General features: G+C 34.7%; 1 protein-coding gene across 5 annotated transcripts in view; it reads left to right on the top strand.

The window, feature by feature from the left end:
• METTL25 (methyltransferase like 25) overlaps positions 1–14,395 on the top strand; it is a 158,646-nt gene that overhangs the window by 29,514 nt on the left and 114,737 nt on the right. For all 5 annotated transcript variants that reach the window (XM_064590833.1, XM_064590836.1, XM_064590835.1 and 2 more), the window contains exons 4-5: positions 3,398–3,994; positions 5,592–5,739. In XM_064590833.1, coding sequence (XP_064446903.1) covers positions 3,398–3,994; positions 5,592–5,739 — 745 coding nt within the window. The remainder of the gene's footprint in view (positions 1–3,397; positions 3,995–5,591; positions 5,740–14,395) is intronic.

Raw genomic sequence — 14,395 nt, 5'->3', positions numbered from 1 at the left:
ATGTACTGATGCTTGTAAGCAACCCACTGGTTGCTAACTTTAAGGTTGTCATCAGCATCAGTAAGTGTGTTTCATAGAAGGAAAGGAATAGAGAGCTTTGCTTTCTCTGGAGTTTCAGATAGGAGAGAACTGACTAATAGTTTCTACTGTATAGCCCTTGTATTCATGAGTATAGGTATGGTATCTTCAGTTAGATTGTAATTCCTTAAAATCAAGATATATAATGCTTCTGTATTTCTCATAATACCTAGCCCAGAGATGAACATAAAAAAGGGCAGAGGGAGTTCTTTGTAAGCTTATTTATGGGAATTATTTATTGGAGTCTTACCTATGAACTGCCTGAATTGCAAGACCCTAACATTTTTGAGGATTTAATTAATGGAATTACTTCAGATATAAGAATGTTTCCTGGGGGCACCTGGGTGGCTCAGTCGGTTAAGCGTCTGCCTTTGGCTCAGGTCATGATCCCAGGGTCCTGGGATCGAGTCCCACATCGGGCTCCCTGCTCGGCGGAGAGCCTGCTTCTCCCTCCCCCTTTGCCTGCCTCTCTGCCTACTTGTGCTCTCTATCTCTCTTTCAAATAAATAAATAAAATCTTTAAAAAAAAAAAAAAAAGAATGTTTCCTGGAGTGGCTCATACTTATCAGTGTTTAACTGATTTTAGGATAGACATAAAATTAGATACTGATTTCTTATGATAGTATTCCTGTAATTATTTATTTCTTATGAAATGACATGGCAGTACAGTAACAATCTCGGTAATATTTAATTTTCTTATTTTTAGTTTTATTGAGGTATAATGTACATATTCAGCAATTCTAGGTGTACATGTTGATGAACTTGGTGTGTACAGTTGTGTAACCACCACCATAATCAAAAATATTTGCCATCATAAAAAGTTTCCTCATGCCCTTCCACAAGCTATTTCTTTCTCCACTCTCAGGTAACTACTGACCTGCTTGTAGTTGTTGTTTTGTTTTGAAGTAAACTCCTCCCCCAGCATGGGGCTCAAACTCATGACCCTGAGATCAAGAGGCATATGCTCTCCCAACTGAACTAGCTGGGCACCCCTGACCTACTTGTAGTTTTGAATTTTCTTTTTTTTTTTTTTGCCCTTTATATATATATATTTTTAATTAACATATAATGTATTATTTGTTTCGGGGTACAGGTCTGTGATTCATCAGTCTTACACAATACCCGTAGTTTTGAATTTTCTAGAACGTCATATAGGTGGAATCAAATAGGATGAGGACTTTTGTGTTTGAATTGTTTCCTTCAGCACATAACTTTTGAGAGTCATCAATGTTGTATTTACTCTTTGTTTCTCTTTAGGACATGGTATATACTACAATTTGTTTTGCCACTTACAAGTTGATGGACATTTGCGATGTTACCATTTTTTTTTAGCTGCTATGAATATTCACATATAAGACTTTGTGTGAACATGTTTTCATTTATCTTTGGCAGAGAGCCTGAATTGGGATTTGTAGGTCATGTAATAGGTGTACGTTTTACCTTTAGGATAAGCTACCAGTGTTTTTCAAAGTGCCTGAACCACTTTACATTTGTGTGTATCTCATTATGATTTTAATTTGCATTTCCCTGATGACTAGTGATGTTGGGCATCTTTTCATATTGCCCATTTGTATATCTTCTTTTGTGAAGTGTGCATTTAAATATTTTGCCAATTGTTAAGTTGTTTGCTTGTCTTATTTTTGAGTTGTAAGAGTTCTTTGTATATTCTGGATACAAACCATTGGTCAGATATATGTTTTGCAAATATTTCTTTTTTTAACTATGTACTTTTAATAGCAAAATTTTTAATTTTGATGAAGTCTGTTTTTTCAGTTAGTTCTTTTGTAAAAGCAAATACTTTTTATGTCCTGCGTAAGGAATCTTTGCCCCCTCAGTGTCACAAAAATGGTTCTCATACTTTCTTCCAAAATTTAATAGTTTTTACTATCACATTTAGATTTGTGATATAACTTTTTTAATAATTTTATTGTTATGTTAATCACCATACATTACATCATTAGTTTTTGATGTAGTGTTCCATGATTCATTGTTTGCGTATAACACTCAGTGCTCCATTCAATACGTGCCCTCCTTAATACCCATCACCAGGCTAACCCATCCCCCATCCCCCCTTCCCTCTAAAACCCTCACTTTGTTTGTCAGAGTCCATAGTCTCTCATGGTTCATCTCCCCCTCCGATTTCCCCCCCTCCGTTTTTCCCTTCCTACTATCTTCTTCTTTTTTTTTTCTTTTAAACATATAATGTATTATTTGTTTCAGAGGTACAGGTCTGTGATTCATCAGTCTTAAACAATTCACAGCACTCACCATAGCACATACCCTCCCCGGTGTCCATACACTTTTAATTAAGTTTTGTGTTTGCTGTGTGATAGGTAAAGTTCACTTTTTTCCCCGGACAGACATCCATTATACTAGCACCATTTGTTGAAAAGATTATCTTCTCTATTGGATTACCTTAGCTATTTTGTCAAAAATCAGTTGATTATATAAGTTTGGGTCTATTTCTGTATGCTGTTCTTTTCTATTGATTTATTTATCTGTTTTGATTAAAGCACTATGCTGTTTTTGATTACTGTAGTTTTATATTAATTCCTGAATCAGGATAAATGTTCCAACGTTATTCTTTTTCAAAATTGTTTTGGTTATTCTAGGTACTCTGCCTTTTCATATAAACTATAATATCTAGTTGTCAGTTTTTTAAGAAACCCTGCTGGGGTTTTGATTAGGATTGTGTTGAATCTGCAAGTCATTTTGGGGGATTGGCATCTTCATTTTAAGTCTGTGCCATTTCGTGAACATGGTGTATCTTTATTTAGATCTTTTAAATTTTTTCTCCGCTTAAAGTTTTCAGTGAATAGGCCTTGCAGAACCTTCACTAAATTTATTCCTAGATACTATATTTTTTTGCTATTTTAATTCAGTTGGTTTTAAATTTTATTTTCTAATTGTTCTTTGCTACTGTATTGTATATGTTCTGTTGGTTCATTATGAATTTCTAATGATCCCGTATCCTGACACATTGCTAAATTCAATTGCTAGTTGTTAGTTTTGTATATTCCTTTAGATTTTCTACAGATGCAATCATGTCATCTATGAAGAAATACAGTTTTATTTCCCATATTTATATCTTTTACATCTATTCCTTGACTTATTATAGTGTCTACAACCTCCTTTAAAATGTCAAATAAAAATGATGAAAATGGTTGGTTTTTAGTAGGAATCAAAAATTAAAAAACAAACAACAGGTTGTATAAATTACACAACCATTTCTTTACTTGCTTTTTAAAAAGATATTGAGAATGCTTTCTGTTCTCATCTGACTAAAATCCTTTATTTCATTCTGTTTTTCTTACTTTAGGTAATTGACCTGGGTTCTGGAAAAGGCTACCTAAGCTCTTTTTTGTCCTTGAAGTATGGCTTAAAAGTTTATGGAATTGATTCATCAAATACCAATACTCATGGAGCTGAGGAGAGAAACAGGAAATTGAAGAAACATTGGAAAGTGTACCATACGCGGTCAAAATTAGATGTCAATGGACTGGCATTAAAAATGGCAAAAGAAAGGAAAGTGCAGAATGAAATTAAGTATAAAGTAGATATTGAGGGAATATGTAACAACAGTCCTGAAAATCAAGAAAAGATGTTTGCCTCAGGTTTTTTGCCAGATTTTTCAGATTCTCTAATTTCTAACATTAGAACACAAATGGAAAACCTACATGTGTATTCACATCGAGAAGAAAACTTGTGTTTTGAAAATGCCTTTGCTCTTATAGACCTTTTGCCTATTAATGCCATAGAACCTGCTTCATTCCAAACACCTAAGAGAAAAATGTCTGAAGCAAATAAAGAGAGAAGAAAACTGACATCAAAGTCAAATGAATCAAATATATATTCACCTTTAACATCTTTTATCACTGCTGATTCAGAACTACATGATATTATTAAAGATCTGGAGGTGATTTCACTTTTGAATTCCTTAATTTAATTTATAAAAATGCTCTAAGACATGGAATTAAATATTAATAGTAGCTTACTTAACTTCATCTTTTTGATTACATTAATCTAAAGGGCCAAGAAATATGATCAGAGGCTATATACAAACTACTATAAGAATCTAATATAAGATTAGCTAGAAGAATGTTTCTTGAGTTCTGTAGTGAATTAGCAGTTTAATAACCCAAATTAACCAATACCTTTCCTCCCCTCCCCATAACATACATATACAATATTTAAATATTTTACTATTAGGATAAAATAGTGATTGCATATTTTTGTCTGATACCTGATAATGTTATTAACTAATAGTATATGATGAATATAGTAAAGAATGAGATTAAATTTTCTTGTAATACCTTTAGGGAGAGCTAAGCTAAGTTTAAAGAGAGAGATTTATGCCTCTGTTGTTCTACCTCTAATTAGTAATAGACCCTCCCTCTCTAAATTCCTTTCTACTTACAATGTTGTAACATCTAAATAAAACCTACCCAAACTGTCTAGTTATTGAGAAAACAAAATAGTTGCACAACCCTCCAAAGACTTTGAAGACAGTGGTGGTTGAAGCAACTGAATGTTCTATCAGGTCAAAGCTACTTACAGGTACATTTTTTTTGTTTAGAAAGTTTAGACTTAAGCTTTGCTTAAGGTCTAGAATACATGGCGTAAAAAAACATTTTTAGTAGAATAACTTAAATAAAATAATTGCATTTGTTCTGAAGATAGTTATAAAAATATACTTTACTCAAAACTTAACATGTCTATTATTTTGAATTTATAATAACATGATGATGATAATAAGAATAGAAAACATGTACTGAATTTTATTGTGTGCCAGAGGTTGTACTAAGTCATTTACCAGTATTAGCTTACTTAAATTTTACAACAGCCCATTGAGATAGGTACTGTTATCCTTATTTTACAGACGAGGAATTAAGACACTGAAGAGTTAAAACAAACTTGGTATATTGATTAAGATCTGTGAATGTATGTGTGTGCCCATTCTGTATGTGTGTACATTAAAAAATTTTTTTTATTGAATTTAATATTGCTATATTTGATGTAATGAATAAACTATACTTTTTTGGTGTTGGAGTAGAAATGCCAACTTAGCACCACTTATTCTGTACGGCAGTATTTTATACGTTTCGGTAGGCAATTTGTGAAGAGGTAAATAAAAATATTGACTAGAAGCTGTAAATGTATCTCAAATCACAAGTTTGTTCTAGTAATACGTGCTTCATTTGACTATCCAGTCTTTAATTTGGCTAGTTATTAAGCAAATATTAGTTGTAAAAGAGATCAGAGAAAATTCAAATGGATAAGTAACCAAAAACATTAGAAAATCAATTCAAAAGTATGTTAGTTGTGATAAAAGATCACAGTCATTTTGCCTATAAAGGAAATTTAAAATAAAAAACATATACTACTTTCTAGGTAGAATTTGATCATTTTTAAAAGCTCTGTATATTCCAATGAACATTTAATATCTTCACCTGAAATTTTTTTTAGGCTTCCTCCTAATTGCCAAAATTTATTTTTTCTTCTCATTTTCAAAGGATTGTTTGATGGTAGGTCTACATACTTGCGGTGATCTTGCTCCAAATACTCTGCGAATATTTACTTCCAAGTCTGAAATCAAGGGAGTTTGCAGTGTGGGTTGTTGCTACCACCTCTTATCTGAAGAGTTTGAAAAACCACATAAAGGTACAAAGTTTCCCATATCTCTTAATTATATTTATTTGAGCATAACGACTGTTTTCTGTCTCTCCTTTTTTCTTATTGTTGACAATAACATTTTGAATTAACATTTGAGAGAATACCTGATCTAAATATTCTTGTAATTTTAATGTTACATCAAATGCAAGTTGATGTGCTATCACCTTATGTATTTTATTATAGTTTCTTTGTTCATAAAATGGTCTTAATGCTAAAAACTGCAAATACTTAAAAATTTTATGTGGCACATTTTAGAGAACTTCTGTTTAAAAATACTTGTATGATATATATTTGCTTAAATAGTAAAGCTAAATTATTTTGAGATGAATATGTAGTTGCAAAGTTTGCTTTCATTTCTAAAGCCTCTGTTTTGTAAGCTATATTACTATTTCTCAAAAAAAACCCCACCAAACTTCCTTACTGTATTTTGAAGAGTCAACATACTCTGATTTTAAAAATCTGCATAACTGTGCAGTTGCATCAAAATAGTATTCAAACTACTCCCTGGACTGAGAAGGTACCTGAGGAACAAAATACAGAGTACTCTGGTAGGACTTGAAGCATTTCATAGCCCTTCATCCAGAGCGGCTCCTGAAACTCCTCTGTCTGATCCATTTTATATGTTCTATCTCTCCATGAGATATGCTTTCAAAACCACTGGTTCAGATTAGATGGTTATTTAGTCTATTAACATTAGCAGTTCTCTTTTCTATTGGTATAAGGAAGTCTTTATCAACATCAACCATCCCTTGCTAAGAATTTTTACATCAGGAAGATGTGTGCATGTGGATGGTATTGTATGCTCTTCTCAGTTTTAAAACCCAGGTGAATATGAAATTTTAATTATTTTTCATTTAGCCATATTCAAGAAGTAAAAATTATGATTGTATAATTCTACTGAAATTTGACTGGATGAGACAGGTCATCCTTAAAACCGACAAAGATTTTTGTGAGATAAAAGTTCATTGAATTTGAATTCTTTATGTGTCTTAAAAAGTAATTTTTAGGACAAGGTGCACAAAAGTAAAGTTGAGAATATATGGAGATACACGAGTGAGAGAAAACAAATTGACAAAAAGTTAACAATTTGATTTACATGGAGAATATATATATTTGTTATGCCATTACTTCCAACTTTGAGTACAAAAATTTTCAATGTAAAAATTTGGGGAAAAAAGTGAACCTAAAATAGAAAAAAAGTATTTATACCAAAGTATATACACAAATATTTACATTATTTTACAGTCTTATTGTACATCTTTCCTAAAAGAAATGAAGAATGACCTTCAATACAATCACAGTTGTATAGCTTTTAAAATATTAAATGAGTAGTTTTCCTGCATCAGCAATAAGGTAAGATTTTATGTAGGGGAGGTTTGGTTCTTAGTTCAACAGCTTCCTGTTCTATAGGTACAGTTAAATGGGTTTTTGTTTTGTTTTAATAATTGGCTCATTTGGGGTAGGTATAGATGCCTAGTGTTTTCTTCAATCCTGAAGTATTGTCCTACAGTATAAGATCTTTAATGTCAGGCGCTCCTCATATGCTATTTTTTATTTATTCAATCCTAAATAGTTATATTTTCTGAAAACAATGGTACTTTAATTTCAGTAAATCAGAATTTAGTGAACAGATGGTCATTTCACTGTAGAGTTTGGAGAACACAAAATATGGAAAGAGTGTTTCCCTCTATTTCCTAATCCTCCAACATTAGTTCAAAAGAGTGTAGTAAGTGCTGTAAGACAGAATATTATACTTGTGTTATAGCAGAATAACATGTAGCTTAGTCTGTGATGGGGGGGTGGGAGTTGAGGTTATGTTCCCAGTGTGGCAAACCCACTGTGACTTAAAAGATCAGTAGGAGTTAATCAGACGAAGAAGTGGGAAGGGTATCGCAGACAGTAAACAAAGGCTTGGGGTGATAAGTGTTCAAAATCACATTTGCTTCTCTTTGCTTTCCACAGTTACTGTTTCTCTTTGTCTTTTTTCCCATCTTATTTTTCCTTATGTCTTTCTCAGCAGTGATAATGATAATCCTAATGGTCATTTCAGTGGGTAGAAAGGGGCAGCTTTTAGAGTGAATGACTCCTCCATTTTCTGATTTCAGTTTACCCATAAGTCATTTCCTCAGAATCTCTCTTTGGTTCTCTTAGTTTATTTACTTAGTATCTAGTTATTCATAGAATAATCTTTGGGTCTTCTGGGAAAATTAGTTAAACCAAATAACTACAGATTTTCATACTTCGGAAATGGAAGTCTCTCAGTTAACAGATCTCAAGCTTTGGTCTTGGATCCTTTCCTTCTCTAGAGTGGAAGTTGCCATTGTTCACTAAGTGGATAGGACATTTTTAGTCAGAGGATTTAGATAAGAAAAAGTGTTGGGAAGGTTTGTAACAACAGTGACTGGCAGCTACAGACTCATTTTCCCTCCTTACAGACAGAATTAATTCAGGGAAAGGTTTTCTTATCAAAAATATCTTAACTGAGAATCACTGAGATTATCAGGTAAACTGATAATACTAGGCTTAACTGACAAAAGCAAGTATTAGTATCTTAGTGCTGCTTGTTTTCCTTATGCATACCTGAAACAAACAGAAGGTTGGGAGTTTTGCTTGTCAGGAAAGCAAAGAATAAGCAGAAAGCAACAGAACTGAGTATTATGATGAAGTAGGTGGAGATACATACAACACGAGTACCTTCAAATACTTTGGAGGTCAAGCAAAGAGGTGGAAAGCCAAAAGATAGGAGAAGAATAAGTGATAGGAGTAACAAAAGCAACCTTTATTTGTGTTGCAGTTTTGCCTAGCTTTGGACTGCCACATTTTCTCATCTCAAAAGCCAGATGGCAAAGGTAACTTACTCCCTTTTCTCTTTCCCACACCTTTATCTCCATTTTCTTGCCTTATCTTGGCTATAGGAAAAGGAAGAAGATATGAACCATCTCCTGCAATTTTTATAACAGTGTTTCTCAATTCTGGCTGCCCAGCTGGATCAAATATGACACTTTCAGTATATAGATGCCAGAGACCTGCTTCTGACCTTCTGAATTATAATCTCCAGGAATAGCACTTGAATATAAATATTTTTAAAAAGCTCTGTAGGTAATTCTGATGAACAGCATGTTTGAAAACAAGATATTTATTATGGTTCCATAAGAAGACATACAGAATTTGAAAAGATGATTTGTAGAAATATATTCAATATTATTTATAGTCATTTCAACCTCTCCCATGCACAGACTTAGAGACTCTATTCACATGCCAGTTTGTGGATCCAAACCAAAGGCTGAACCCAAAAGAGGCCCAGGAGGGTGTATCAAAGTCCAGGGTGCAGAGTGCTAGAGTAATTAGCCCAAAAAAAGTCCTTAAAATATGGAGCTCCGAATAAAACCTGGGGAAACCAAACATAGAGGGCAGGATACCATGTAATAAATGCATAATAAACTTAAGGGCTAGAAACTAGACAAAATCAAGGGGAAAAAGCTAGGACAAGCAAAAGAATATCCAAGATAATTATGAATACTACTAGAATTTTGATAGCTTCTTTGTTGAAGAGAAGGAGTGTGTGTGTTTGGGGGGTGTGTGTGTATGTTAAGGCAGACAATAGCAGTTTGTTATGGACTATATTGCAGTAACTATTTGGATAGATAGAATATGGATATAGTCTCGTTTTATATATACAGTGTATACTGTGTAGTTCTATTCCATACTAAAATAGAAATCCATCACTATACAGTTTGATCATTATATTAAACTAACTTACAGGGCAAGGGGTTTGCATGCACAAAGTTAGCATATTTCCTGTCATATATCTAGCACTTGGGTTCCATGGAATTATATCTCTGAAGGTCAAGTGTGTCATGTGTCTCTCCCTTCATATCTTATACACCTGCCCCTCACCCTTGCTTTGTTTGCACAGCTGTTTTTAAGTTTGAATTGGGGCATGGTAGCCCCTTGGGATGTAAATTTGAGTTATTAATAGTCCAACATAGTATAGTAGAAAAGTCTGGTATGTACACTGCAACTTTTTATGATGATATGTATTATGTAAACAATATGTGTTTTACATGATATGTTTACCCAGTATGCTGTGGTAGACCGTAGAGGTGGTCTGCCATGAATGTCAATTTTCAAAAATACCTCAAAGCTCTCTGAGTCATTATGAATACTGAAGTTATACTATATGTTTTAAAAACTGCTTTTAAATATTTATATATTATGAGCCAGTAGTTCCTAGGAGAACAAGAAATACCAGAAACAGTTTTATTGCAGTGCTTTATAGAACATACATATTTTCCCAAGCTTGAATTGTTGCAGTGTGTTGTTTTAATATTGATTATTATTGTTATAATTAATTTGAAATACTTACATTACTTCTCCTTGAAGTTGGAGAGAGAAATTCTTTTGGATATTTTTCCTGTAAAGTTAGAAAAGTTACCTATCTAGATCCACATATCTCTTCTTCCTTGCTAACTGAACTATAATTTTGTTAAGGCATCAGTCTTTAGGAAGATTGTGCCCTTCTATAGCCTCAGAAATAGATGACTTTCTTTTTTATTTTTTAAAGTAATCTCTACACCCAACATGGGGCTCGAACTCACAACCCTGTGATCAAGAGTCACATGCTCTTTCAACTGAGCCAGCCAGGTGCCCCAGAAATAGGTGACTTTCAATCTCAACTAATTATGATAATTTTATTTATTTAGGAATAGGTATGAGACACAATTCTTAACAATGAAGCACGAGGAGCATATCTCTAAGGGGGTTTCCTAGGAAATTGTGGTTTTTTGTTGTTGTTTTGTTTTTTTCTTAAAACTGAGCACAAGGCAGGAAATCACTTTTTTTTTTTTTGCCTCTGGACTTGGTCATTTGTATGCGTTTGTTCAGCCTAACAGAAATATCTCTATATCTGCCTGTTATGTATACTGTCAGAAATTGGTGTTAGTGCTCTGAATCCTTCAGGCCCAGTCTGAGGGACAAAAGGTAATTTTACTTTTCTTCTAAGTTTATATGATCATTGCAGAGGCTTAGGAGTACAGGAGGAGTAGAGAAAGATCTAGGACCCTGGAGAGTCACATCAGGCAGTTTTATAGAAGTTCTTCCCTGGCCTCAATAGAAAGTCACTACTAGGAGCACCTCTTGTCGGGGACACAGATTGGTGCTTGGTCTTTCCCGACCCCATCCCCAGTCCAGTGCCAGGCAGTCTTCCAGTATTGTTAGTGCACTCCAAATACTGCATATCTGCAGATCACATGAATGGTGTAACCTTTGAAAGCCTGCGGTATACCTTCATGTTTACCCCCAGTCTTAATGTGTTACAGGGTATTAAGGTGATTCTCCCATTTTTGCTTTGTTTTTGCTTTGTTTTGTTTTTAACCAGAGGAGGGCTGTAGGTAGTCTTTTAGTAGCATCTTTCAAGCTGGTTCTGCCATTTCTCTATCAAATGGAAATATTTCAAGGGCACATGATAGCTCTCATATTGTAGATTCTCTATTTTTGTCACCAGTAGGAATTTTAAGGGAGCTAGATACTTATATAGTCATCTCTTCACTGTCTTTGAGGATTAACTATTGATATAATTGCTTTAAATTTAGAGGTACTTCACTGGGAAAGGCATCTGGAAGTTGAAAAGATATTGAGCATATCATTTGAAAATGCAACATACTGTTTAAAAATAAGCTTATCTTGTATTTAGAGATCTTTCAGATATCCAGTATATGGTATTAAAAACTCCTAAGACAATATTAGCTGGTTGGTGTCAGCATTAAACCATGCATTGTATCATACAGAAAGGTATGACTAATTTCTTAGCCAAGTTAATAGGAGTGAATTATTCCCATCATTGCAACAATACATAGAATTGCTGTCTTTTCAGTAAAGGCAATATTTTCTGACACATATGTATTTTATTAAATAAATCTTTTTGCCTACTATGGTCTTTTAATACTGGAAGTTTGAGGGATGTAGAGGAACAAAGCATGGTTTCTCTTTTCAAAACAGCATGTATTTGATTTCCATTTCTAGCAGTGTGGGGGATGTGATTTTTCTGAGGAACCCTCCTACAGTTCAGCTAGATCCTGGCTAAATTAGAACATGTATTTTTTTAAGCATTGCTGAGTCCACAAAAAATAAGGGAAATCTCTATGATTCAAGAAAAATCAAAACCTAAAAGTTAAAAGGAGAGACAAAGAAGAGGAGTTGAAACCAGAGCAGGGAACTGGAGCCTTAAGGTAGCTGACAGTGTTGTCCTGAGGCAAATGCTTCTCACAGTGGGATCTAGAGACTAATATTGGGCCTCCTGCATAGTCAGGGAGCTAAACCTGGAAAGTCCATACTAAGCCATGACCTTGAAGAGACAAAACAGTTTTCAGTCAGATCTATACAGAAAATCCTATGAGGGAATACTTCCCAAATTCAGGCCCTTGGAGTTTCTGTACATTAAAACCTACCAAATACAAGCTCAGAACTTAACTAAATCACAAAATATGTCTGGCTGGACATAACCTGAATGCTACTTGCCCCTATTCAACTAAAAGTACTGAATATAGATAGTTAAATTTTGTTTCTGAAAAGCATTGAAATACTGGAAAGATACATAGTATTTATCAGGTCAACATGTAGGAGAGTGTAGGAGTCCACAGAGATGATAGAAGCATTGAAGCCATTAAGGTTGTTTGTATACCATGGCAAGTAGGGCTTTGGTGTCATGGTCCTATAAGGGGTAGGCTGCAAATGATAAACCTATACTTAGGCACACACAGAAGGAGTCTCATAGACAAACTCTCACAGGTTGAGACCACAAAGGTGAGGACTAAAGTCAGGGCAGCAGTAGTAGGAATAGAGCAAATTAGGAGAATTCAAGAAACATTTAAGATTGCTTATAGAATGGGACATAAAGAAGCAAGAATTGTCAAGGATTATTACAAGGTGTCTGTTTTCAGCCACTGTGTAGGTGATGTATCGTGAACTTACACGGTAGCAAACAGTAAGGACAGACCAAGTTTCAGGGCCAAGTTTTGAACATGTTTAATATTTGAGATTGCTTTCTGTATGAGTGATCATATTTTGGGAAAGTTTTATAAATACATCTAAATACATGGAAATGGAGCTATTGTAGTAATCATAGGATTTGTTTTTTTTCTTATTTTCCAGAAAATCTGTAAAGTGGTAGCTGAAGTGTTTCATCTGGTTTAAGAATGTGGAGGCCAAGGTCTCTACAGTTTTATTGGCCTTTCAGTTATGGCTTATTACATAATGGTTGCTACTGCTCCAGCCATTACAGTTCAAATGAGAAGAAATATGAAGGGGAAAGAGTTTCTCCCATCTGAGACAGTTTCCTTTATAGAACTTCCTTTCAGAAGGCTAGGAAATGTAACCTTCTAGATGGGTACATTGCACCTCCAAATGAAATCAAGATTTTGTGAGTGAGAAAGAAGGAGAAGCTGGGCATTAGGTGGGCAATTAGCATTCTCTGCCACTGTGTGGGTATGTGTACGTGTGCACACACAGACGCCCATGTGTAGTATTAACGCGTGAATAAGGCACAAGAAAGAGGAGAGTATAAAGGAGAGTGGGGAATGTGACAGTATGTATGTGAAGCAGAATGCAATCATATCCATCATCCTCTTCTTTTAATAATTACAACTCCTCTTCTGAGATCCTTTGTGATACCCCATCTAGTATAGGTTAGTCTGAGGTCTTGTTCTGAATGCTTCTCCTTTGTGTGAAACTTGTACCTTGAGACTGTAACTGTATTTATGTACCATGAATGTACACAAGCTGACAATAGTAGCAACAACAAACAATAACATATGTGATTTATGAATTGATTGTGAAGATATATGATTTATAAGTGATTTCTTAGAGATAAGAAAAAGGAATGTAAGTGTTAAAAGAACCATTCCAGCTAAAATGTAAAGATTACTTCCTGTTTAAGAGATCAGAAAAAGCTTTATGAAGGTAGTAACTTTTGAGTTGAGCTTTACAGTGTAAGATTTAGATAGGCAAAAATGAGAGGAGCATTCCAAGCATCGGAATGAGGTAGGTTAAGTTAAAGTGCAGTAGGTCACTCATTGGAAATGGATGAATTCTCTAGCTAGGTGGTAACCTGATTCCTAGGAAGTATTGAAATGTTGAAGAGTAGGGCGCCTGGGTGGCTCTGTTGGTTAAGCGTCTGCCTTCAGCTCAGGTCATGATCCTGGAGTCCCAGGATCGAGTCCCACATCGGGCTCCCCGCTCAGTGGGGAGTCTGCTTCTCCCTCTGACCCTCTCCCCTCTCATGCTCTCTTTCACTCTCTCTCTCTCTCAAATAAATAAATAAAATCTTAAAAAAAAAAAAGAAATGTTGAAGAGTATTGAAAGGGGCTCATCTATAAAGTCCATTTTGGTAATGAAAACTTTTGAGCAGAACAGTAATGTGACCAAGAGCAAATGTTGTAAGACCTGTGATTCTCAACCATGAGATTTGCTGGGACCCTAACAGTGGGGAAAGGAAAATAAACCAGAAACCATGGGACCAATGTTAGGGGAACTAACCCAGCAGAAGTATTCACCCCAAATCAGGCAGCCAGTTCCTTATTGGTATTCAAAAGGCAAACTCCAGGGACTCATGGGTGGCTCAATCAGTTAAGTGACTGCCTTCGGCTCA

Source organism: Mirounga angustirostris, unplaced genomic scaffold (assembly GCF_029215605.1).
Source record: "Mirounga angustirostris isolate CCGP_5_RB_7025 unplaced genomic scaffold, mMirAng1.0.hap1 SCAF_5, whole genome shotgun sequence".
In the NCBI taxonomy this organism is placed as follows: Eukaryota; Metazoa; Chordata; class Mammalia; order Carnivora; family Phocidae; genus Mirounga; species Mirounga angustirostris.
This window is presented reverse-complemented; position numbering and strand designations above follow the sequence as displayed.